Here is a 27,553-nt window from a genome sequence, read left to right on the forward strand (position 1 = left end):
GGGGGAGAGGAGGGACCACCGCAGTCACAGAAACAAAGCGACCCCGAGCATGAGGCGCCGCGGAACCAGCGCTCAAACTGCTGCACAAAGAAAAATCCAACTTTTGCCTGGGCACCCCCTCAGGGGAAGCCAGGCGGCCAGAACCGGCCCCCAACCTCCGACGGCTGCCCGCGGCCCCCTCAGCCCCGCGGGCTCCGCTTGGCCCCGCTCCCCCGCCGCCGGACCGAGCCCCCGCGCCCACCTTGGTTACCGAAGAGACTCCACAGCTTGGCGAAGATCAGGCCCATGCCTGGCCTCGGCTTCCCGCCGAGCCCCCAGGACACCCAGGGCTCAGCCAGGCGGCGGCGGCGGCTCCCTTGGCTCCCTTCGGGCGGTCGCAGCCCGCAGCGGCGCCGGGGCAGCGGCCGTGCGGGGGGCGGCGGGGGGCGGGCACACGGCACCGCCCCGCCCCCGGCCAACGGCCACACGGCGCGAGAGGCCGCCCCAACGCCCACGCGGCTGTCGCGTCGCGTCACTCCGTGCGTCATCGCGTCCGCCCACGGCGGGTGGCCTCCGCGGGAGCGGCCCGGGTGGGGGGAGGTAGCGCCTCTCCGGGGCGGGCGGTGAGGCGGGGCCGGGTGAGCCGGGGAAGAGGCAGCCGCCCCGTAAGGGAGGGGTGTTGCGGGATACCCGTGTCCCCCACCTGGGGTGGGAGCGGCCTCACAGCGACAGCGGTCAGCCCTGGAGCGGAAGCGTTGCCGGTCTGCGCCGGCAGCGTCCTTTTCCCGTCACGGTGTCGCTCAGCCGGGCGGTGCTGCGGCTGGGCCCGCTGCCCCCGTTACGGCTGGGGAGGGCCCACGGTAGCCGTTCCGAGATAGAAACCTCGACACCCGAGAGGGGGAGAAGGGCGTCACAGCGGCGCGGCAAAGCGGACTCTGCCCGCGGGGGAAGCTCTTGTGGCCACCCCTCAGCGGCGGCAAGGGGCCACTCACGCCGCTCGGGGCACGGGCCGCGCTGTGTGGGCTCTGGCCCGGCTCTGCTGCTCCCCTTCCCGCGCCCTGCGGGTCCCGCCGCGGCAGAGCGCTGGGGCCGCTTGCCTGGGCCCACGCGCGGCGCGTCCGGTTCCCATGCTAACAGCCGGGCCGGCACCGCCCCGTACCGCGGTACTTCCTGCCGCCGCCCCGGAGGAGGCGGGAGCGGCCCGGAGCGCGGCGGTAGGTGGGGACCTGGCGGCGGGTCGGCAGCCTGCGCGCCGCTGCGGGTGGGGGGAAAGGGGCCCGGCCCGGCCGCAGAGTGCTCTCCCGTTCTCGTGGTGTCCCGGGTCCGGACCGGGCATGTGTCTCCCTCGGTGTCCGCCGGGGCTGAGGGGGCAGTGGTGGTGGTGGCCGAGCGTCTCGTAGAGGTGCGCTGCCTCCCGGGGTAGCCCCGGGGCTTGCTTGAGGTGCCGCACAGGGCCTCGGGGAGGCTGGGGAGAGCTGTGACACCCCCGCACTTGGGGTTTTCAATAACGGGGCGGGTGGGGAATAAAGGAGGGAGCCCCAAATTCTGCTCCTCACAGCAATGCGCTGCCTGACCTCTGCCTCGTGGGGAAAAGAGGTTTGAAAGTTAAATCTTGCAGTGTATTTGTAGCTGTAGAAAATATTAAAGCCATTAAGCAAGTCTGGAACTAGTGTGATCAAGCAGAGACTTACTGTACATTTTTTAGAGTCTTAACTCTAGCATGCATTAAAAGAAAGCTCTCAGCTCTGCTAACACTTCTGGGAAAGAGTAGGGAAGAGAGGTTTGAAAGTTAAGTCTCGTTCGGCATCTCTGGGTGCTGGCTATGCTTTTCAGCCGGTGGTGCTTACGTGTGCAGGTAGATCAAAGCCCTGGTCCAGCACCACCTCGCCGGCAGCAGCCCCCAACAGAGGCACAGGGAAATCTGTACAGAGATGGTGAACAGGGAGCGATGTTCCCTCAAGGGCTCTCTTCTGAACTCCATCAAGCCTTTCCTGGGGCAAGGTGTACGGCACAGCAGGTCTGTGGAAAAAAAATACCTCTCTGGTTTCAAACCTGCCTCCTGCTGGTTCTTTTTGAAGTCTAACTCTTGTATTTGAAGAGGCACTAGACAGTCTCCTGCATCAGCCTTTCTTCCTGCCCCATCTGAATTCATAAGCTTTTATTCTATTCCCCCCTCAACTATGTTTCCCAGCCTGGAAGACTGCAAACTGATTAATTTTTACTTACTTGAAAGACATTCCCTATCACCTTTAGGTCACCACTTATATCACATATGTATATATGTATCTCACTTGTAGGTCATCACCTTTCCCTGAGCCTTTCTAAGCTACATTGTATGTTTTCTGAGGTAAGGGGCACTGAAATGGCATACATAGAGTGCTGAACCTGCAGGTTGTGTGGATGGGCTCTGAACCTTCAGTTGCACTATTTTAAAGCTTCCAGGCTGCTCACAATGGTTTTATTCTTTTGACTGTTCTTTTTTTAACCAAGGAATTGCTTCTCATTTATGTGTTGTTCCTCTCCCTGAACTAAGCACAATGATACTGGATTTCTTGTATTTGCCATTTGAATGCATGTGTTGAGCCCACGTGCCGTTGGGTTGCTGCAACAGAGCAGCTCTTCTGCAGTAACATTTCGTACCAGGCCCTATGAACTAGTCAGGGTCAAGTCTTAACTTCTGTTACAAGTTCCTTGGCTTCCTAAAAGTGTTCATTAACTGTGGTTAAAAGCCCAGATGCGGTGTCATGCTTCTGTGTGACGTCTAGCCTGTCTACATGGGGAGAAGTGAATCTCCTATTAGTATTCTTGTTTTTCTGTTGGCCCTTGTTATATTGCAGACATTGTAGTATACTTGCCATCCTGCTTAGGAGGAAGTGGTTTCTAACACATGACAACTTTTCTATTTTGCTATGAAATTTCAAACCATACCTGTTGACATAGTTGTCTTGTTAGTTGGTATCACGGGACTAATACTTCCCTTTTATAATGCATTTTGGGGACTTCATTGCAGTTCTGTCCTTTGTGTGTACTGTTTTTGACCAAGAGTTTTTAGTTTTAACAGCCTACTAGCTCATGTTTCATGGTATCATTCAGTCCCATTTTAAAAATGAGCAAGAAACATGTCCCATTGCCAACGTGCTGTCAGATCAGTGGTTGGTTTGCCATTCTGTGGTTATCATAAAATACCTATTTAATGTCCTGGAAAGATACCTTCTGTGGTGGGTTTCCCCTGGCTGGATGTCGGGTGCCCACTAAAGCCACTCTATCACTCCCCTTTCTCAGCTGGGACAGGGGGAGAGAAAATATAACAAAAGGCCCGTGGGTCAAGATAAAGACGGGGAGAGATGATTCAGCAATTACCATCGCGGGCAAAACAGACTTGACTTGGGAAAAATTAATTAAATTTATTACCAATCCAATCGGAGTAGGGTAATGAAAAAATAAAAACTAAATATTAAAACACCTTCCTCCTCGCCCCTCCCTTCTTCCCAGGCGCGAGGGGAACTTCACTCCTGATTTTCTTTACCTCGTCCCCTCAAGTGGCACAGGGGGACGGGGAATGGGAGTTGTGGTCAGTTCATCACACGTTGTCTTTGCTGCTCCTTCCTCCTCAGGGGGAGGGCTCCTCGCACTCTTCCCCTGCTCCAGCACGGAGTCCCTCCCACAGGAGGGTAGTTCCTTCCCACAGGCTACCCACTTCCATGGGGTGCAGTCCTTCAGGAACAGACTGCTCCAGCGTGGGTCCCCCATGGGATCACAAGTCCTGCCAGCAAACTTGCTCCAGCATGGGCTTCTCTCTTCACGGGGCCTCAGGTCCTGACAGGAGACTGCTCCAGTGGGGGCTCTCCATGGGGTCACAGGCTCCTTCAGGGCCACCTGCCCTGGCACGGAGTCATTCACAGGCTGCAGGTGGATATCTGCTCCACTGTTACCCTCCGTGGGCTGCAGGGGAACAGCCTGCCTCTCCATGGTCTTTGCCATGGGCTACACAAGAATCTCTGCTCTGGTGCCTCCTCCCCCTCCGTCTTCACTGACCTTGGTGTCTGCAGAATTCTTGCTCTCGCATATTCTCACTCCTCTCTTCTGGCTGCTGCCACACAGGTTTTTTTTCCCCCTTCTTAAATATGTTATCTCAGAGGCACTACCGTCATTGCTGATGAGCTCGGCCTTGGCCAGTGGTGTGTCCGTCTTGTAGCCGGCTGGCATTGGCTCTATCGGACGTGGTGGAAGCTTCTAGCACCTTCTCACAGAAGCCACCCCTATAGTTCCCCTGCTACCAAAACCTTGCCACGCAAACCCAATACACCATCATAATGTTAATACCGAAGTCACTTGTAGGGCTCATAAATAACACATATTTCTACCAGTTTTCAAACGCCTGCTTAGTTCTATTCAGGATTCCAACTCTTTAAAAAAAATAATTCACAAGCATGGGGTTTTTTTTAAATGCTAGTTTATTATCCTTCTGAAGAAAAAACTTTCCAAATGTGAGCCATAAGGGGTTTTTTTTGTGATTTTTGTGTTGTATTTTTTCCTGTAATGTTGGCATCCTAAGACAACAGCTCAGAGGCATGGTATGTCGCATTGTCTGAAAAATTAAAACTGAACTTTGGTAATTTCAGTTGTAATATGAACTATTGTAGTACTGTTAGGTTGAGTAGAAATAGCAAGGTGAATTCTTTTGGGCATTTTGTTAGATTCTAAAAAGGCGTCCATTAATTCTGCTACAGTTTCTTTCTTTCAAAAGCTGTTAATGTTGGGAATAAGGCTTTGAAACTCCTACCCGTGAAACTGAAAATTTGCTTTGTCTGGGCTCATAAGTTAAGTCTGAAGAAGGTAACATTCTTCTAGCATTAAAACTTCAACTGAATCTGACATAGCAAAAAAAGATATTTTTGAGGGGTTCTGTATGATAAAAGTGTCAAATAGCCTCTTATTAAAATAGAATGAATACCAAACTTTCCAATGTATGTCCTCTAAATATGCTTAATATAATGAAATCATAGTATTTTAGTATTCAAACTTCCTTGTTGTGGATGGAATAAACCTCACTGATGGGGGAGGTTCTCACTTCCCCTGCTTTTAAGTTGGTGTAAACAAACTATAAAATTTTTAGGAAGTCTCACTTCAGACTGAAGTGTGTATAATCTTTCAAAATACAGGCAATATAGGGGTGTGGAGATGCAATTTGGGAGGATAACTGTATTTTATTACCTAGAGAGAAAAATTAACAGAAAATAATTACAAAGAATGAAAGCTGCATCGGGGCTGAGCTACAATAGGGACTTTATAGCTGGGCTTTGCAGAAGGAATTAAAGCAACATCTGGAAATTCCCTGTACCTTTTAACCATGTAATCTTTCACCAGACAGCTTGAAGATTTTCAGTAAGGATCAGCAGAGCTTCTGTTGCATTAATGCTTCACTAGTCCTACAGTGAATTAAACACAGACTCAAGAGAAAAGTGTTACTTATAGTCCTTTAATTTTCTAAGTATATATGGAAAAAATAAAAATCATTGTCCACCGTCATGCAAACGTCCCCCCGTTATGAAGTTTGGATAATTTCAACTACAGAGGAAGCCTAAGAAGTTAAACTTGAGGAAAACAAATCTGACAGGGAAAAATTAGATTATCTCTAAAAATGAACAGATATGATGAGGTAATAGAATAAGAATTTTAAAGATGGGTCTTAGAAGAGTCAAAGCTAAATCCTGTGAGGAGCCTTTGCGAGTGAATTCTAGGACTTAAGTGTTGAGTTGTCCCCAAGGATAGCTAGGGGAACTTTAATGGGACAGGATTTAGAGGTGGTGACGCTTTCTTCACATTTCAAAAGCCTGGGAAGGTATGGCTGGGAAGGATGTGAAAGCAAGGAAACCAGTAACCTAATTGTAAGGTGATTGTAAATGCTAAGCGTGTTAAGAACATATTCTGAAATGTAATTAATGGTAATGTTACAGTCATATCTTGAGCAATATTTGGAGTTTTGAGTACAGTAAGATTGCATTATTAAAACAGAATAATCAGAAACTGCAGCTTACTTTGTAGGTAGATCTTACATTACATTTATAAACTTACAGAATATGATAAAAACCACTAAGAAAATATTTTGTTTATTTCAGTTCTTTACCAGCAGATCTTAAATGCTAAAGGAAGATGTCTTTTTTCCCCAAAATCTCTTTCCAACGTGAAGTTGAAGAGTATCTCGCCAAAGTGTTCAGAAATAATGAGGTATGTGAAATAGATACTACAAATCAACAAATATTCACTTACTGAACACTCTTAATATTCCTCTGATTTAATATTTTGTCTGAATTTAATACCTTACAGTAAGTTACTGTCTTCACATCAGACACAGATTTTTATATATAATTCTATTTAAAATATAAAATTATTCTTTAGGCCTGTTGGCTCAAAGTAACATAAAAATATTAAAGATAAACTTAGCACAAATCTGAGACTTCAGTTTTGGATCCCACTGAAGTATGATCACATAGAAAATTAACCACTTGCCAGCCACATAATGTTGCCAAGAAATACCACAGAGCAGAAACAAAAGTACTGCAGACAATTTATGAATTCCTAATGTCAAAGCACACAAAAATGATGTTGTATATTGGGATAAGAGTTATTAATTCATAGTTTTGAATCTGCTCTTCCATCTCCTTAGGACTGTTCTTTCTACAGTATCAGAGAGCTCACTAGCAGTTACTTTTGGTACTTGCTGCAGCCTTTTTACAATGATCTTGTTAATATGACTGTTTTCCCAACAAGTCCTTTTCAAGAAATTTATGAGGTTTTCACTGGAATTAGGCCTCCAGACATAGACATTCCTCACTGTGGGACACCACACAACCATATTCCTCCATTTCTACAGAATGTTTATTCAGTGCTTTTTTTGCACTGAGCAAGAGGCTGCTGTGTGAATCTCTTTAATACTTATTTTAAAATCTCTTCTTTCACTTTCAGCTTATCGCTGCCTTAGGTACACAGGAGGTGGAGAGTAAATATCAGTCTCTGTTAAGTCATCTATCTCATCCACCATCTTTCACAACTGTTAGAGTTAATACCCACTTGGCCTCAGTGAAGCATGTGAAAAAACTGCTGTTTGAAGAAATCCAGAAGGTTTGTGCATTTTCTTTGTTACAAGAAAAATAACAGGATATTTCATCTTTTACCTGATTGTGAGAGCTTTTCATTACTGGAAACTCTTCCTTAACTTAATACATGTCCACTAGTATTAACGTTATGCAATCATATTGATTTCCCATCAGCATTAAATGTTAAATGAAAATTCATTGTCTAGCAGTATTCCTCATCTAATACATCCAAGAAAGGCAACAGCAGAAGGGAAAAGGCAACAGCAGAAGGGAAAAGTCAACCAACTCTTTTTCAGGTGGCAGATTCAGACCTTAGATAGGATTGGGGTACTACTGTAGTAAATACTGTACACGCATCGTAAGTCTAGAGAAGATGGTAGAAACAGATAAAAACTGCAGTTTGGTATGCTGTATTCAGCATATTTAGAACATTTTTATTTAAGATTAAAGGAGAATGGCTGTGTGTTTCGTTGCACAAACTGTTTAGGGAAGTGAGAAAATCTATGTTTTAGAAACTGGAGCCAGAGTGATGCCCTGCAGCTGCTGTATTTTCTTTTTTTTAACCTGTTTTTAATTGTTACATAATTTTCTGTATTTGTACTTGCCTTAATTAAACATTTATTTATCTGGCAATATGTTAGCCATTATGTTTAAGAAGTGCATTATTTTAAAACTCTATCCTAGATCTTCAGTCTGTCTAAAAAGATCCAGTTCTTCTTTAAGTAAATTATTAATGCTAGTGGGTGTACAGGGAGCTATTGCATGACAGGAGCCGAGACATTTCTGTGATGCAGAGGCAGTTGACGGTATTCTGTTGGCTGGAATGGTAATGAGTTAATGCTAATTTTAGCTTAATTGTAGAAATCTGGAAATGGGTATTGCAGAATGATATTTTGCTCCAAGGGAAAATGCTTTGCTGAAAACTGAATTAAGACTGGCATTTCATAAACTTTTTGTATTTTTAATTGTGGTCATATTAGAAAAGGAAACTACATAAGAGTTTTAACAAAAGTATACTCACAGATTGTTTTCATTCTTAAGAGAAAATACTTATTTATCAGATGCCAAAAAAATTATGCTATTGCATGTTTTAGGGTTATATTTTAGAAGGCTCAGGTGAGAAGACATCACCTTTCAAAGTCCAGGAACAGTTTTAAAATGGCAAACTGTCATTTTCTTCAACTATATGCACAACTCAGCTCTCAGTACCCAAACACAGTTAAGCTGAAAAGAAAAACGAAAAGGATTACCAACTTGGCGTATTAAGTAAGACAGGCAATAATACATGAGTAGAGTTAAACAGTGGTTTATAATTAGTAACATCAAAATGATAACACAGATTAGACCGAAGCTTCTCTGGTGATGTTACTGTGACCTGATGACAACTCGACACAACCTTCTTGCAGAAGAAAGCAAAAACCAGTGGTAGTTTTTTGAGTGTCGGAACACTGTCCTGCTCCCTGAAGTCAGTTCTCAGTGAATCCCTTTGTGGCCTTGTTATTTCTCAATTTATTAAATGTTTAGTCTTTTACACAAGTGTTTTTAATATGGAGCGTCTCCTTACACACTCTTTCCAAATCTCCCTTAACTGTTTTTACTACCTTTTTTAATTTTTTTTGTACTCTACAGCTATAAACTATGAATGGAAAAATAGTTTTCAGTCTAAACTGAGTTAAGTTTAGTTAGTAAGTTAAGTACTTACGTATTAGGTTTTTTAGTATTGCTTAATAGTTCTGGGTTTTTTGTTTGTTTTTTTTTTTTTTTTTAATGAAACAGCAATTTAAAGGACTATGTGTTCCAGTTCTTGAGCACCCGAAACTCCAGGACATCTTATTAATCCCTGTCATTGGACCCAGGTTTGAAATTTTTTGTCTTTAACCTTAAAATGTCATAACACATATTCTACTTATAAATTTCTTGTTAAACAGTAATGATAACTAACTCACTATAAATGAAGCACAACTTCATTTATATTAACACCCAGTGGATTCTAACCAGGTCAGAGTTTTAGTCTTTAAAAGACGCAAGAAAACATAGAGTTCTTTCCTTATTTATGTGATTAACTTTTTCATAGGGCAAATGTAACATAAGTACCTCCTCTCTGGAAAGGTAGGTGGCAGACAGAAGAATGAAATTTTTGCAGTGGAATATAGAACTAGAGGGTAAAATAGCTAAATACAGGCAGCATTTTCTTCCACTGGAATCAAGTCCACAGCTAGACTTAGGGAGACTGGATCAATAATGCTGAGAGGATTCCTGAATCTTTTTTATCCCCTACAAAATAAGGACTTGCTCTTCATTCTTAAGATATATTTGGATATTTCCCATGTTGCATCTGTGTCTGCTGGTATGGAGTTCCTTCATTATTTTATTGAACACACTGATGGACATTTTATTTAAAATATCTTGTTCATAATGAAGACTAACATACTTCAGATTCAGTTTATATCGTGTTTAGGTAGAGGTTGGTAACAAGCAGTACTAGTTTGTAAACACTGTACACTCTAAAATAGCATTTAATGCTTTTATGTTTTCTTCATTCACATTTAATTCCCTTTTGTAGCATCTTTTTCTGAACGTTCTGTTCTTTTTATATTCAAATAAATTTACACTTTAATAAGTTCAAGTAACTGTCGTCTTCAGAATTCTTACTGGCAACGTTTCTTGTACCTGGTTATACATTTATTATAGAAGTACTTAGCAGTTGTTAAACACAAAAAAGTCACTTTAAAATCATATGGTCTAGGAAGGGATAGAGGATTATTTCTCCATCCCAGTATAATTTATTCGTGTTCCTGAGTCAGGTTCATAGTAGTGGCAATATCTACCTGAATCTGCTTTATTTTGAGGACTGGTCTCCTTCTTGGCTGTTTCCTTTGATTCCTTTGGGACTAAAATAAATCTTCTAAATGTAATACATGATAGTTAATTACTTTTTCTATAATATTGTGACAAATACAGTATTTATGAACTAGAGGTTACTTGGGGAGTATTTATTTTTTTTAACTGAACGACATTTTGCATTTTTAGGCAAGATTTAAAAAAGCATGCATCTGAAGTCATTGTTGGAGCTCAGTGTGGATATGCAGTACTTCGAGGAGCACATGTTTATGTCCCTGGAATCATATCTACCTCAAGATGTAAGAGTTCTCTAAATAACACCCAGTTAAGTTGTAAATAAGAAGGAAAAAAGGTCACCTCTTGATGACAATTTCCAATAATTACTGATTTATTTTTTTCTGTTCACAGCTGAAATTAATCTTATAGTTGTAAGTTAGGGTAAATAATTTTTTTTTAAAGTTTTTCTGGCTTTTTTTTTTTTTCGGATTTTTAGTATTTTTGCATTACACTTGTAATAAATTATATTTAGTTATTTCTCACCTGGCCTGTTTTAAGTTTATTTTTCCGTATGTAATTCCTAGCTGAAGTATTAGTTCTCAAGGATTTAAGTTTCTTGTATTCATTTGAAAATCTTTTTAAAGAGCAGGTCCAAAGTAAAACTTGGCATTTTACTACTGAATACTGAAACTTTTAACATGGATGTTCAGTAGAATAAACTCACAGAAGTTTGCTGCTTTCGTCTTGTCAAAAAAAAAAAAAAAAGGGGGGAATGTCACAAGAGATTGATCTGGATGGTAACTGGATGTATGTTGATTATTTAATAGATAGTATTTCCAGACATGTTATTTCTTCATGCAGTCACAAAGATGCTTGCCTTCATAATCCTATCAGATACTAAGTTACAGATCTAAAAAACCAGACTTTTAATCCATTGGCGATTCATTTGATATTGTTTGTGTAAGAGAGATCTAATAAAAAGGTTTTTTTTCCTATTGATGAGAAAAATCTTCAATTTTAATGTCAGATTGTTAAGAAATGGAAATTTTTGTTTCAACGCCTGTGAGACAAGCTAAAAAAATCTACATATACATGCTTAGCGCTCAGCAGCCTGTTTATTTTTTATTTAAAGGTCAAATTAACTTTATGTAAAACCAGCATAATTTTGGATGATTCACCTCATTATTCTATTGTGATGAGATCTACTAATCATCATGGTTCTTATTATTAAACAAAGTGAGTCAGGAAAGCATTTATCTAGCCACTTAACTTCATTCCCTTTCAGGAAAAAACCTTCAAGAAGTTTTAAGCATGTGCTTAAGTCCAATTCACTGAACAGGAATGTTTTTCAATCTAGGACTTGATAATGAAATAAGTATATTGCTGTAGCAGTTAGTGAAATGGCTTATTTAGACAACCTCATAAATATTCAAATCCGTCTTTGAGTCAACGAGTGATTTATCATAATTGCTGCATGTAATTATCCATGCAACATCAACTCAAAGAAAAGAAAAGATACTATAAAACTTCAGGAACACTTCAGGGGAATTGCAGATAGGAAAATAAAATAAAAAGGCATGCTACCCACTTGAGGCCAAATAAAATAAGGCTGTATTAAGCACAGATGGTCTAACTAGGGAAAAAAAGAGCATCGCAAGAACAGACATTTAATCACTGAACTTGCAACCCAAATGAGGGTAAACTAATTATCAGGGGGCTTTGAGTTTAATTTAACTAATCAGACTCTAAGCTTTATGTTTATGGAATGCCAATATAAGCTACAAAAAGCTTAAGAACTGTACACAATAGTAATGCATTTTGAAAGCATGATTGTCAGCAGAGAGTGAAATAAAATCCCTTATGTTTGAATACTGCAAAGAGTAAAAAGTGAAATTGCTGCAAGAAGAGTGAAATTGCTGCAAGTTTTTGTTCAGTGAAGTTTAAGCAGACAATGACAGTAGGCTGTCACATAATGGTTTGTGTCACATTGTGTAAAAATAAGCTATGCGAAAAAATACCCAACAAACATTACTATTTAAGAATTCCGGGGTATTTGTGCATATTCAGAAGGCCGCTTGAAAATGGTAAGATTCCTAAATACAATTCAAAGAATTCTTGGGAAGCTGAATGGTCATTAGTCTTGTTTGTCATATCTTTTGGTTGTACCAGCCAGTCAGACACATCAGAAATGTAATTTTGGAAAGTTGTTTGTTGCTGTCAGTGGAGGCCTTTATTTTTAAGCGCATTTTTCAGCCAGTCAGTGCATAGAGCTTGTTCACTGTTTTACAAAATCACGTAAACCACCCCCCTTTTCCGTCTATTTTTGTTCTAGCTCAGAAAGTTTGCTAAGTCCCTAGGACTACACTTCCAGAGTTTGGTGTATGTTTACATACTTTACTGGTCTGCAGGGTTTTAATTGGAGAGGTAAAACTCTTTTAAAGGATTATTGAGAACAGCAGTTGCCTTAGAGGGAACTTAGAAAAGTTGTAGGTGTAGAAAAAATACACCAGAAAAAAAGTTTCAACAAGAACATATAATCAGTTGTATGAAAACAATAGTTTGAGAAAAAGCAGCTATAGCTGTGTTCTACCTAGCTATTGAGAGGTCATTAGACAAATTTAGTGTTATTATCTTTGTACAGTAAGTGTGAACCAGTGTTGTTTGATGTACTTGCGTGCTTGGAGCACACACAAAGGACTGAGTCCCAAAGAGTGTGCTTAGAACTTACGGGTGTCCATGTGGTGATAAAATAAATAAAGTGAAGATTCGTCTAGCCTCTTAGAAAACAAGACATGTTGTCTGTTTTCTAACCTTGTGTCTCTTAATAGCTCAAGTCATTTGGTAGCCATTGTTCACCATGTACATTTGAAAGCCCGATAGTTAATCTTTGATTACATTAGGAAAGTTTAAGTTTTGCTATGATATAGGAGTTGAAGTAAGTAGTCTACTGAAAATCCTGAATGATTTAGTCACTGCTGTCTTTTCAAGTATAATATTAATTTCAAAATTTCCGTTCTTTGCAGTTATGAAAGCTGGAGATCTGGTCTCAGTGTATTCAGATATTGAAGGGAAATGTAAAAGAGGAGCCAAAGAATTTGAAGGAGTCAAAGTTTTCCTTGGAAATGGGATTTCAGAACTGAGTCGCAGTGAAATCTTTAGTTCAAGTGGCCCACTGAAGTAAGTCTGTAGCAACTTCAGTCTACACCTACAACTTTGCAAAGGGAAAGAAGAAGATGGGAAGACATTTGGAAATGTTCTGCACCCTATGTGAAACCACAAGATGGCTTTGGCTGAGACCTCTGTTGCATGATGGGAGTTCCAGTATTTTTTGGGAAGCGTTAGTTTCTGGGAATATGATAGAATTGTGCCTCGTGCTGTCTTCTGTAACTTCACAACTAAGGTAGCGGCAATGTAATGGCAATTATGATTAAAGTACTACGGTAAATATTAGTAGACTCAACATTTAGTTTCATAATGGTATCCAGATACCAATTTACTTGAGAGGCAGGAGGAAATAAATGTGAGCCTTTTCAGAATTTATGTTTAGCGTATGACTTCAATAATATAGAACAAACAGAAATAACAAACGTTCTTACTATGGCAAAATTGCATTTTGGTAAATTGTTCCGTACCACTTTCCCAGTTGGATGGAACCAAAGTGCAGCCTTTTCAATTTTTCCATCTCATAAAATTTTTGGTGGGGCTTTTTTTGGTGGGGCAGGGGATGGAACATGAGGTCAGATATCATAAAAAAACTAATAGCATTTGCCAAGTAGTTATCTATTTCAAGATTACTTGCTTTTCTATTTTGTTGACAAAGCATATGGTTTGTTTCTCTTCTGTCATCTAAAACACATATAAAAAGCAGTGTACAAGAACATGGACATCAAATTAATGACTGAGACTTAATTTCACAAGAACAAACTAAAAAAAAAATCTATTAAAAAGGTTTACATTGTCAGAGGATTACCGATTTATTAGCGCTTAAATATAGTAGAAGTAATGGTAGGATATACCTGTTGAGTTGATGACATGGAATGGTGTCAGTATGTAACGCTAACTCTGGTGTCTGCAAGTTTGCTTTCTCCTACCCTTCCTTCTTCTTGTTGGACTGTGCGGTGCATATGCAAAATAATACTCATTCTTGTTATCTTCAGTAATCTATTGCTTTCAGGCTCGGTATTGGTTTGGGGTTTTTTTTTATTGTTGTCCATTTCCTTATACATTTAAGTTAATTAAATCTGTGTCAGAACTTCGTCCATATTTGACACTTTTAGGTTGCTTCGAAGTTCAAAACTTTGCTTTACAGGCAAATCAATGTTCCTGTAAGACTTTTGAAATATAATTTTTTTAGTTATTTGATAGAAATCTCAGACAGTCTAGAAAAATGGAGGGAAGATCATACACCAGTGCCCTAGCACGTCCGTGGCTAGCCAAAAGCAGTTATGGATTGAAATTACCATATTTAATTTTTTTTTTTATGCATTTCTTTACATTATCAAGGCTTGGATTAGATCTTAGTCTGTCTAGCGTACAAAAAAGGTAAATTTGCTTCATGCAATTTTTACAGATAGTTCCAATTTATAACATAGTACATTTTTTGTTACAGTTAACCCAAATTAATGATGTAATTTTAAGAAATAACAGATTACAAAATTGTAAAAGCATTTTTCTTAGTTGATTTATAAGTGCTTTCATTGGTGTACAATTATTTTTTCAAGTTTGTGTTTGTAACCATACCGATTTTAATTGAATACTGTTAAAAATTATAAATCTGAGTAATTGAAATATTCTTTCCATGTTTTTCAGTGGGTTGGGCATAAGAATGATAGAGCCAGTCTACCTTAGTCCTTCGTTTGACAACGTGCTCCCTGGTCATTTGTTTTTACAGGTACGTTTGTTACAAAAATACAAGCCTGTACTATTTGCAGAATGCTGAATATCCTCTAAGCACACATTAATACTTTATATATTCATTCTGTATTGTGGCATCTGGGTCACTCTTTGGATTTAAAGAAAACAAAACGTTTAGAATGAAATCAATATCTACATGTAGGTGGTTTAATCGTACTGCATCTGAGATACGATAAGGGTGACTTCAAAGTGACTTGGGGATATTCACTTAAAAACTTAGAAATTCTTTTTGCGCAGATACTCTGCATAGAACTTTCCGTTTTTGGAATCTGTCTATGAACGCTGAAATATGAGCCTCTTTCAGGGTTTATCCTGTAGATAATCAGGAAAATCTCGAAATATTACGCTGATTTCAAGTTGAAGAGAAAATGCGTATCTTTTTAGCTCTAGTGAAAAAAATCCACCTGAACAAAATAACCATGAAAAATCTTACAGTAGCACAGCTTTCACTACCTCGTACTGTAAAACTGCACAGCTTCCAAAGAATGGCAAATTTTTATGTAGTTTTTGTTGTAAAACTTAAGAACTTATTTCAAGCTAATATTTGTGATACCTATACTGCTTTTCCCCCACTATAAAACTAAAAGCAATACTCGGACATGACAATTGACCACCTGTCCTACGTTGAAACATAGAATGATGAAATCATGGAGCTTTAAATAAAAAAGGAGCCACTGAAGAATTCTGACCCATACTGTCTCTTTTATATAATCCCAATGGTATATTTTCTGTTAAGGAACTGACAGTAATATCATAAGTATCTTCACTGCTGAATGAATTTTTGTTTCACTGAGTTTGTCATTCCTTAACATAGTACTTGATACAGGACGTAAAGTTTGAATTATCCCATATTTGTTTTTATGATAGAACTTGCCTTCTGTGGTTGTGAGCCATATTTTAAACCCTCAACCAGGAGAAAGAATTTTGGATATCTGTGCTGCACCTGGAGGAAAAACAACCCATCTTGCAACATTAATGCATGACCAGGTAAGAGAAGTCATTGAACATTTCAGTCTTAGTGAAGAAAGTCTGACCACTGTTCTTTGCACAGCTCACTTCACTTGGCTGTCAGAATGCACAGATAATTTACGACAGCAACCAATTAATATTTGAACGTTCTGCTTACCAATATATATTGCTACAGATCAGAGTCACTGAAATGGGCACAGACCATCTTTATCAAAAGTCACCATCACATTTAAAACCTTATTTGCTGCAAATTGACCTTTTGAAGTATGTTTGATTTCACTTTTAAGTGCTACTGATTTATTTGTAGTGGAAGAATTCGTAACATGCAAGGCAAAGTTACGCAGGGATATGCTTGGTGCTTAGGCACTTGGTTTAGTGGTGGACTTGGCAGTACTAGGTTAACAGTTGGACTTGACGATCTTAAAGGTCTTTTCCAACCTAAGTGATTCTATGATCCTATGTGCAATAGGTTGAATGGTGATAGGGGAAAAGCAATGGCACGTGGTCATTGAGTGCTCCTGTAGGAGGTGATTTGGCTCACAGTAGCTGAAGGCTGGACACCATTGACACACCATAAATCCTTTTTTACTTGTCAATCCTAGACCTACATATTGGCTGACATACAGTCAAAAGCTTATCTTTACTGTATTTACTGTACCTTTTTTTTTTTTTTAACACGGTCTGTCTTGGTTGTGTTGCCTTTCCATAAGCCCTTAGAGAGCCATCACCAAATAGGAAAAAGTTGTCGTTTTCTCAGCAGGTTCTAATTGCTATAGCAAGTCTAGTAGAGGTTTTTGGTTTTTAATTTTTTTTTGAAGGTTGTATTACTGTTCTGGATTTTACTGATGCTACTGAAAATGGTGGGGTTTTTGTGTTTACAGATTTCATCTAGCATATAGTGGTGTATGTCTGTTTTGATTTATCTTGGAAAGAAAAAGAGAAACCTTATTCTTACATAAAAGAAATAATGTGTAATTGTGATTCCCTTCCCCCACCATGTCTAAATTATTTCTAGTATTTACAGCATTTCCCAAAGTAACTTTAGTGACAACTGCTGCAAGTATAAAAGTATGTTACAAGTCTTGAACAAGCCAGAAGCATGGCTGTGGGTGTCATTTCCTCCGGACTGAGCTGTATGTGATCATGTTTCCTACCATCTCCATGCAAATTTAAAACCCGTTGACCTATTTTACCATGTGTTTGAGCCTTCTACCCTCTTTCAGATGGTTATGGTTTTGCCTAACTTAGTGCCGAATAAAACAGTTCAAAACAAACAAAACAAAACAAACCAAACAAAAAACCCCACTTGCCAGAAGTCAGCCGTTATAGGGTCCCTTAGGGAGTGACTGTGCCAGTCGGAATGCACACAGCTTCAGACTAGTATCTAGCCTAATGCAGTTATCATGGGGAATATGAGAGAATAGGGACTATTGGAGTGTGGATTTATGAATACAAAATTCTATAGTGAAAACTAAGCCTGCTTTACACTGCTCCTGGTGTGGGTATGAGGAAATCAGGAACTGCACATCCTTTAATCCCTATGCTTTTGATAAAACTGACCGGCTGCACCCAGAGGGTGGTGATAAATAGCTCCTTTTCAAACTGGCAGCCTGTCACAAGTGGGGTCCCCCAGGGATCAATACTGGGCCCAATACTGTTTAATATCTTCATAAGTGATCCAGATGATGGGATCAAGTGTGCCCTGACGAAGTTTGCTGATGACACCAAACTGTGAGTGAAGCTGACACTTTGGAAGGGAGAGCCATCCTGCAGGAAGACCTGGATAGGCTGTAAGAGTGGGCTAACAAGAACTTTATGAAGTTCAACAAGGACAAGTGTAAGGTCTTGCAGTTGGGAAAACATAATCCAGCAGTGCAGCATAGGCTGGGATCTACCTGGCTGGGGAGCAGCTCTGTAGAAAGGGACCTGGGGATCCTGGTGGACAACAAACTCAGTAGGAGTAAACAGTATGCTGCTGCGTCAAAGAAAGCCAACAGGTTGCTGGGTTGCATCAAAAAAGGCATGACCAGCAGAGATAAAGAAGTCATTATCCCGCTCTATTCAGCACTTGTCAGGCCACACCTGGAATATTGTGTTTAATTTCAGTCTCCGCTGTACAAAAAGAGATACGGACAGGCTGGAGAGGGTCCAGATCATCACAAAGATGATCAAAGGTCTGGGAAGCCTGCCATATGAGGAAAGGCTGAGAGAACTGAGTTTGTTCAGCCTTGAGAACAGAAGGCTTAGGGGAGACCTTATCACCATGTGTTCCAGTATTTAAAGGGTGGCTACAAAGGAGATGGAGACTCCCTTTTTACAAGGAGTCACATGGAAAAGACAAGGGGTAATGAGTATGAGTTACTCCTGGGGGGACTCTGATTGGACACAAGAAGAAGATTTTTCACAATGAGAACAATCAGCCATTGGAATAATTTCCCCAGGGAAGCGGTGGATTCCCCAACATTGGACACTTCTAAGATTCAGCTGGACAGGGTGCTGGGCCATCTTGTGTAGACTGTGCTTTCCCCAAGAAAGGTTGGACCAGATGATCCTTGAGTTCCCTTTTAACCTAGCATTCTATGATTGAAACCTCTCTCTCTTTTTTTTTTTTTTTCCAGGGTGAAGTAATAGCCATGGACAAGATAGCTAAGAAGGTCAAAAAAATTAAGCAGAATGCTGAATTGCTACAGTTGAATTGCATTAAGGCATTTTGCTATGATGGAACAAAGGCGCTTTCAGTTGAGAAGAGAGAGGACGAACAAGGTAAAGTAAACAACTTGGATAGCAGTAGCTTTTAGAAGAAAATAGTAATCAGTTTTGCACTAATAGTATTAAACCTGCCAGAGGTCTACAAGTCCTTGAAATCTTGGCAGATACCTAGGTTGGTTCAGCACTGTGAATGTTCTTTTATTTCTACTCTTTTGTGATTATCAGCTTCTCCATGAAGCTAATACAAAACTCAAACTCTCTGTCCTTATCACAACCTAATATGCTCAAAGGAAATGCATTCCTTTCCCAGATAATATCAAAGATGGAAGAAGCCTTAAAGCTCTGAATTGTTTGACTTAGTCTGAGAAAATTTTTTGCAGAATTGCTTGGATTTTCTGCCTCAGAATCCTCATCTGTAAAATGGGGTTATTAATACCTAACTCCCAGGAGTGCTGCAAGGTTTAGTTCATTGATGTTTGTTCAGCTGTTCAGGGGAAAGTTCTATAGAAGCACAGTGTATTATTTTAAGTTAATTTCATTTGCTTTTCTGAAGCGCTGTATTTATGATACTGGTTCTGTTCCCATGATGGAACGATTTAAATGGTATCTGCTGTCTTGATTATTTTTAGTTCGTTGTGCAAAGTATGCTGTTCTTTCTCACTCTGTTTCATCCCAGTCACTCGTCAGCCTAAGTAGGAATCAGGTTGCGTAATTAGAATCATAGAATCATTCAGTTCACCTTCTTTGTCCCCATGCCCTGCAGTTATTCCTGATTTGCAGGAATAAAGGTACTTTCTTAATAGTCTTTCTATGAACATATAATATTGTAGGTGGTATGTAGCACGTACACGGATGAACAAGGGCTAGCTGTAATACTGAGAGCTCATGAAGGCTTTTCTGTACATCCCTGCAAGACGTGACATATTTTGAACGTTGGAGTAATGGATCAGAGGTAGATAAATCAGCAGTGCCAAAATAGACTCATTTTGTAGTGCTGGAACAAGCTGGGTAGCAGTAGTATGAAGCCACCCACTTGTTTTCACTTGTGACCTAACTTGTATGTTTGAGGAACGGAAGGAGAAAAGGAGGTAAAGCAAATGTGTGGCTCTCTTCCTCAGTGGTTGCTCGCAGATACGCGTATGGAGCCACTTTTGTCTTGGTGATGCTGAGCTGAAGAGTCTAGTACTAAGGTGATAGAAAATTTTGGGCTCTTGAGCCAGTGGGATTCAGATGAAAGAAGGCTCTACATATAAAAGTTACATATTCCCTTATCTATCCAGGTAATAGTCAGAAATTGATCTTGTCCTCACAATCCTTGTCTACTGAATTGTTCTGCTGCGGAGACAGCAGTGTCATGCATTAGAACTTGTAATATTTCATGTAATTATAAAGTGCTTTATTTTCTACAGATATACGTGCATCGTAAGAAGCAGTTATTATATAGACAGTCCTATTATTATTATTTAAGGCAGTCTTAATGGTTAACTACAGGCTTCGCTCAGTAAAGATTTGCACGCTTGGTTGTTATGAGGTGACTGTGATTCAGTCCAGCCTGTATGTACAACTCGGTACCCAGCACCTCTGGCCAATCATATTTCAACATTTTTGTTTAATTAGTTTTAAATTTTACTTTCACATTATTAAATCAAGGTAAAAAAAATATGATTGCCTAAAGGGATCATGTATTGTTTGAGCAAACAGAACTAAAACTCTTTAGTTTTCTTGGAGATGAAGTCTGTCACCAGCAGTGCTGAGACTTGTCTCTACCCGAGGTTACTTTGGAAGACAGACACCATCTATAGAACGTAAATGTTTTATGTCAAGGAAGCAGTAAGAATTTGTCCTTATCTATGGTGAAGTCTCAAGGAAAGAAACAGCCACGTTTTACATTACTAATTGCTTTTTACAGAAGGACCGCCGTTCTTACCAGAATCATTTGATCGAGTTCTTCTTGATGCTCCTTGTAGTGGGATGGGACAGAGACCAAACATGGCTTATTCCTTGACTTTAAAGGAAGTGACCTCTTATCAGCCACTACAGCGCAAACTTTTCACTGTGGTATGTATTAATCATTGAGTAGATAAGCTAAATTGAACGTAATTGCTTTTGCAGCATAAAACTTACTTCATACCAAAAAATGGAGCCTCGTTTTCCCTACCTTTTCAGCAGCTAAGTAAAGAAGTTTGTGTTAGGATTCAGTTCACCTCTCAGCTCCACCATAGCTATTGCTAGGTGAAGTTAATTCACTGGAGCATGGGAAAAGTATATGCAAGCCATAATGAACAAAATAATTTTTTTTATTCCTTCTGTTTCATCAGTTTAAATTTATAATAATTGCAAGGGTCTAAGTCACGGAGCAGGTTAAAGTCTTTTCTCTGCAGCAGCACAGGCTCTTGTACGTTCACTGGATAGAACTCCCATGCAGTGGTGCTGTGAGGTACTATATGGGATATGAGATGGAGTACAAAGCCATATTACAACTTTTCATGCGAGTAGGAGTGTGCTTGGGCTGATGCTGAAAGATAAGATTTCATAAAACTTGCCTAAATCTGATTTATATGTATTCAAAGTGAACTGGAATCGCTTGAAAAAGCAGCATAGACATAGCTTCCATGCCAAGTATGTGGAAATAGTTGACATCTAATATCACTGATAAAAATATTGTGTATTGGTTGGCAGCAGGTGACAAAAAACAGAACTAATCTGCCTGGGATATGCAGAGCTGTACAAATAACAAATCTTACAAGGTGAATCATCTCAATGGCATTAATAAACTGCACGAGCTACAACGCTGATTTGGAAAGAAGAACATTGCTAATCCATGGGATCCTTTACTATATTCCCTGAGAAGAATTAGTATCCTAATGCGTATCTTACACAGAAAGAACTGAGTTTAATTAAGTGCTAAGTTTTAATATTATAGCTTAATGGCTTCTTGGTTAATGTTGCTTCATGTGCAAGTTTTTACGTTTAAAAATAAGCTGAACTATTGTTTATGTCTCCCTGCAGGCAGTGAAATTGCTGAAGCCAGGAGGTGTTTTAGTATATAGTACATGTACAATTACACTCTCTGAAAATGAGGAGCAAGTTGCTTGGGCCCTGAAAACTTTTCCATGCCTCCAGCTTCAACCACAGGTAATATTTTCAGGGTATTTCACACAATCCAGTCAGCTTGCTTTGGTGCTGTAAAGTTACACACTATATCTACTGTCAATAAATCTCTTTTTCACTGCAGACAATTTTAACTGCTCTGGATAGAAATAACATAAGGATTTCTGAGGCTCTTTTAAATCCATTTTTGTGTTTAATTGAGCTTCATTTAGGGAACGTTGTTTCCCACTGTGTACTGTGGTTGTTTGTACAACAGTGATTTAAAACACAACAGGGACAAAAGATAGTTAAGAAGGTTAAAATTTCTCTCACAATCCTTCTTTAATGCATGTATCTTATTTTCTGGTTTTGCACATTCACAGGAGAGGTGAAAATTTTTTATTAATGCTACTGAAGTAGTGAAGACTTGCGTAAAGGATAGGAGATAAATGGAAAGAACCTTGTGTTTTGAGGAAGGAGGATTTTATATGTATGGGAGCTATTTTTGTGTTATTTAAAGGAATGAAGGAATAGATTTATTTCAGGCTCAGTTTCCCAAGAATGTACCTTGTCTTTTTTGGCGTCAATGTCTACCATTAGGATGTCTGGGAGGAGGTAATACGTAGGGAGATACTAGAATTTATGTATACTGCATACATTTAAAAAATATCTGTTACCTTTATTAGTACCTTGAGAGAGTTTATCATCAGACCGTATGTGTGTCTCTTCCTCTTTGTTGATGTGATGAGTTGGGTGGGTTAGTTGTTTATCATCATGGCTTTGAGGAAAAGTCTAACTCTGATACCTGTTTAGCTTACTTATACGTTGTGTGATGACTTGTATCTGTCTTAAGAAGTTTAGATGCGACTTTTAACTTAAATTAAAAAAAATACATATCCAATAGGTGTACAATGAGAATTTATAGGAAGGCTGGTAAAGATTTAACAGAACTTTAGCTTTTCTTAAAGATTGGTATGTCAGGGTTATTCTGCCTGCTTTCTCACCATCCATGTACTAGGAATTTATCAGTTCCAGCTGTTTCAACTGAGATTATACATTTTACCTAACAGTATAAATATTGTCCTCGATAGAATGACAAAACAGAACACAAGCCCTATTAACTCAAATGCAAGATTAATTCTGGTTTAATAGTCTTCCTCTCACCAGTAATACCGTCTTGAATAAAGCACTAGTTTTCATACACAAATGCCATTATCTGTAAAAATTAAGTTTTTGTGTATAGTGTATTTTAAATGAGATGACACTGAATTGTTTATCCACAGATAGTTTATAGTATCTTACAAGCGGCTCCCCAGTAGTGTAAGAGAAGGTGATCATTTCCAATGAACAAGAAACTGCAGTCTAGGGTCAACTTACCTCATGCTCCTTTATGTATTTCCCATATTCTTTAGTCTCTCAGTGGACACCTGCTTTATACCCAGTCCTCTGTCTCCCAATTTCTCACTTTGGCAACAGATCCTGGACAGCTGGGCAGGAAAAACAGGAGATGGAGCCGTGTTGATCTCGTAGGTGGAGGTTACTGCATGGCAGCTGATCCTTTGCCTGTGCAGACTTACTTCCTCTTAGGGATTTACACAGGAGATATACTGTATATATCAGCTTGAATGCAGTAACTTAACTGGAAGGAAAAAGGAAAAGGTAGACGAAAAAATTGGTCTGTCTTTGAGCAAGTCGCTTGACCCTGTGTAATACTGTTTTCCCTGGACTTTCACCTTTCCACCCTCCTATTACGTTACTTGAAGTTGCTCTCCCTGTCTGCCTTTTTGTCTATTTCTTCTCAATTTGCAATGGACACCACTTACTTTCTGTCTCTTAACTGGAAAGCACTGAGGGAAAGCAAGAGAAAGAATCAGGCTGCAGCCTCTTGGCTTCCCAGCTTTACAGCAGACGGTACGTGGTTAAGCAACTAACTTGCATCATGTGCTGACTGGGTGAGCTCATGTTTAGCAAAGTGTGATGGCTCAAAAAATGCTCTCCTGTAGGCTGCATTAGAGACTATACTAGACTAGACTTACAAAGGAGATCTATTTTTGATATTGCAATGCCAGTTTTTGCACATTTCAGTCTGTCTCCCTACTGAATGCATTGAAAGAACAATCCAGCTAAGAATTAGATTTTTCCAGGAATCACTATTTTAACTAAAAAGCAGTCAAGGCTACTCACAAAAAATGCTGAGAAAAGGGCTGCGATTTTAAGCCCTTCTCTTCTCCCAGATTTTTATGCCAACTGTCATCTCCTGAATTCAGATACCTAAGCTGTTCCTTTCTTTGCCTCGTATACATACACACGTAACAGTCATCCCATTTACCTGTTAGTCCAGTTACATGACATAGGAAATCTGACGGACAGATTTTTCTGCCACATCATCTTCCAAAATGATGCCTTTTCAGGCAGTAAAGTAGTCTGGAGTTGGGCTTCCAGTCTCTCCATTTAAAGTTTTTAATGTGAAGAATCCAGGTATTTCTACTACTGTTACTCCTAGTAACTGTTTAAGGAATCATTATTTTTGGCTTAACTATTAGTCAGTATGCAGAAGTGCTGCATCGTTTAAAAGTGAAAAACCTAAAACCCTTCAAACTTCTTGTCTGGTGATAACAGCTTTCTTCTGATGTTTCTGTCCTTTGAGCGATGAATTGATTTAGACCTGTGCACCTGCCCTCAGTAAGTGCTCTGAGCTGAAGTGGAGTAGGCACACCACCACCTCCTCAAAGCCCGTTGGACCTTGTATCTATGCTTACATACATATTGGCCAGATGAAGGCGAGAAAAGAAGGGCCATGTTACTTCTAAAGTCTCCCCCGGTGTGAATGATACAAACCGAGCTTGGTCCAGTTAGGCAGCCCTGCATATACTCAGTGGAATACATTTAGGGCACTTAAGAACTTTACTCTTTTTTTTTTTTTTTTTTTTTTTTTTGCTTTTCTTTGTGACTTAAAAAGGAACCTCATATTGGAGGAGAAGGCATGAGGGGAGCTGGGCTGTCGCTTGATCAGTTGAAGCTGCTGCAGAGATTCGATCCAGCTGCTGTGACGTTGCACGGAATGGATATTAATTCTTTGCAAGATTCCAGGGAAGACGATCTGATTTCACTGGCAAATAAGGACTGTATAGGATTTTTTATTGCAAAATTTATTAAATCGAACAGTAAATAAGCACTGAGTGCACCCTGAAAAAAAAAACAACCTCTGTGAGTCTAAGAAGAGTTGAGACGTGAAGCGTGTTTCTTACTGCTGCGGTGTTGCCAAGCCAACGGGCTGACAGCAGGGTTGCCATGGCAGCAATAAAATCTGCCAGCTGTTCTGCTGGGAAAGAGCCACAGGTTGCGGAAAGAAAGTCACGGCTGGGGGAAGGGCAGTATCATTTTTTTAAGTCTCCATTTGCTTTTGTATCTGCAGCAGGTCAGCGCGTGAATGACAGGTACGCGCACTCATCCTGCTGTCTGCTCCCTCTTCCCTCGTGTGAGTGGCTTAAGTAGTGCGGCAAGCGCAGGAACAGGGGTTCTCTGGGAAGGGAAGGAAGCTACTTTACTTTATGAAATGCAAACATATATAACATACACATGAACTACTTTGAATTTTGGTAAGAGGTAGCTTCTACGGAGATTTACCAATAGTTAATGCTTCATTAAATAGTGCTTCACGAAACACTGCAACGTTTTACAAAGAACTGGTTTATAAATTGATACTTAGAACCTCATTTCTCTTTTATTTTAATACAAGCAAGATTCTCTGTACACATAGTATATACACAAAATACGATTAGGCTTTGTAGCATGTCTTTTATAGCAGCATGAATATATTAAACCATCTCACTCTGGGAATGTAAATAAATATTGTTTCAACATCAAACTTCCCATGCATAACTGTATTGGCTCTGAAGTAGCCTATTGGACTGGCTGACAAGTGACAATTTTAAAATCAAACATTTGCAACAGAAGGGGCTACAGTTGTGATTAATATATCAAAAGACAGAAAACAATGCATAATACCAGCTGAAATGTTGCAAATCACCTTTCAAACAACTAAGAATATTAACTCTTTATTGGTTAGAAAGCATCACCAGCTAAAATTATATGAAAATTGAAACTGGGGAAGCATGCTAATGAGAACTGACTTAATACACTGCTCAAAGTTTTAGTAATCTAAATTTTTTAAATGTGCTAGATGTATTTGAAAATTCTGCTTCAGTTCCAGAGACGTTCTCCATTTGAACAGTACTTTCTTTTCTCAGTGCTGCTGGAACTGACAATAGCACTGAAATTAGAGGGAAAAGGTAAGTACAATTCAGAAACATAAACTGACATCTGTGTGTGTGTTTTTTTTCCTCTCACTCATCAATTTCCAGTTTTTAAAAGCGTTATCTGAAAAATGTCTGTGTTTTCACACATAATTATTTGGTTGGACTAAAAAGAGCGATACTTCTTTTGTAACTTATCTTTATACTGTCAGAAGTACTTTTGCATTTGCTCGCAATCAAAACAGTTTATACAATTCTGTTTCTCAGTAGTCTGCCTGTTTACTTATAGTTGCTATAAATGTTTTAATACATTATGTTTTCTACTGTTCTTAAATAAAACAAATGGCCCTTCTTCCCTTCTGTCCAGGTTGACCAGTACATCCTCTATAAGGGTGGAATTCTTGTCTACTACATGTCTACTTCCATTGGTCGCTCCTTGCCGTTACCCACAACAAGTCTAAAGAAGATTTAAAGTCATTTTGTTTCATCAGTAGTAGGCGAGATCCTATTTAGAATCATGGCAGTTCATACTATAAATTAAGTCTTTTTAGTCTAAATATGGCTAAAATAATTACTTGGTAACAAAAGGATTAATCTTTTATTGTAAGTACATGTTGAAATCTTTAACTCAGTGCTAGTAAAAAAGCATTTTCTTTTTGCAGAATATATAAATTCTGTAAACATTAATCAGTACACGTAGATTATGCACTGAAATTTGCTTATGCATATAAAGTAAGGAACTTTGCCTCCAGTTTCAGTAACAGGATTTGTGCGATGCTGAATTTGAAAGAATTAAGATTGCTGAATTTTTAGTGGAAGATTTGTTGAGACTCTCCCAGATTTCTTTCGTTTTGAATGATAAACAGGCTCTTCAAGAAGGTGATCTTGATTTTATATGAGAAGTTTTAGGAGGGAGTGGGGGGAGGGGAAAAAGTAACTGACTTGTATTTGATTCCAGTGTAACTGCAGACCAGACTTAACCTGAAAAAAAAATTACTCGTATCTGAACTTTTAACTACTAGAGTTGGTTCTGCAAAAGTCAACTGCTAGCCTTAAAAGAACACTTGGCACATTAAAGGGCTAAGCCTCATCAGCTGTTTCCCCTAGGCTCCTCTCTCTGTTGGTAACTGGGGAGGTGGGGAGGGAAGAGACTTCTCCATCAGGCAATTCAGAACAGAAACTCAAATTAAGATGCTCCAAATTATCCCTTGAAGGAGCCAGTGTCCTTTCTTTGACTATAGGCTTGGCTAAATTAGATGACTAAAGTTGGATGGAGGCCCGTCTTTTTTTTTCTTTTCTTTTCCAATCTTACTGTGACTTTAACTAGAAATGCAGGAATACTTTGTCACAAGTTTGATGTATGGTGTGTGTATATATATTTTTAATACATAATAGGGTTACTTTCCTGATAAGAATGCTTTACGCTCTGAACCATTATGCTTCAGTCTTTGGTGCTGAAGCACAACTGAATATATTTATGTATATATATAATATAAGAGATATTTATATATTAAATTGAAAAAAGTTATTGTCATTGTAATTAAAGATTAACCCTACAAAATAGATAGATTAGGCATGCAATCAGATCCTGTCTTTAAGAAAGTCTGAAAAGTAGTTTCCGCTATTTGCGGAAATAGTGATTAGTAATAGTGCCAAATCTAAATATTTATCTTGGTCAATATAAAGATATTAAAATAGGTA

At 39.5% G+C, this 27,553-nt stretch overlaps 2 protein-coding genes across 6 annotated transcripts in view; one reads left to right on the forward strand and one right to left on the reverse strand.

Moving 5' to 3' along the window:
• The window catches only part of ARL5B (ARF like GTPase 5B), a 17,910-nt gene extending 16,769 nt beyond the window's left edge, over positions 1–1,141 (reverse strand). The window contains exon 1 of the mRNA XM_074574520.1: positions 242–1,141. Coding sequence (XP_074430621.1) covers positions 242–527 — 286 coding nt within the window. The 5' untranslated portion in view covers positions 528–1,141. The remainder of the gene's footprint in view (positions 1–241) is intronic.
• NSUN6 (NOP2/Sun RNA methyltransferase 6) lies at positions 535–26,208 on the forward strand. 5 transcript variants are annotated; one of them, XM_074574514.1, is made up of 12 exons: positions 535–1,193; positions 6,099–6,207; positions 6,946–7,101; positions 8,853–8,932; positions 10,107–10,216; positions 12,938–13,091; positions 14,724–14,805; positions 15,696–15,815; positions 18,416–18,560; positions 20,416–20,564; positions 21,516–21,641; positions 24,556–26,208. In XM_074574514.1, exons 2-12 carry the CDS (start codon positions 6,133–6,135, stop codon positions 24,766–24,768), a joined length of 1,410 nt encoding a protein of 469 aa, XP_074430615.1. In that variant the 5' UTR covers positions 535–1,193; positions 6,099–6,132; the 3' UTR covers positions 24,769–26,208. The 5 variants fall into 5 exon arrangements, with proteins under 5 accessions (XP_074430615.1, XP_074430616.1, XP_074430619.1 ...); XM_074574515.1 differs by having other exon boundaries at positions 605–1,197; XM_074574516.1 differs by having other exon boundaries at positions 1,178–1,381.
• Positions 26,209–27,553: the final 1,345 nt, after the last annotated feature.

The sequence above is a fragment of the Larus michahellis genome, chromosome 2 (genome assembly GCF_964199755.1).
Source record: "Larus michahellis chromosome 2, bLarMic1.1, whole genome shotgun sequence".
Lineage (NCBI taxonomy): Eukaryota > Metazoa > Chordata > Aves > Charadriiformes > Laridae > Larus > Larus michahellis.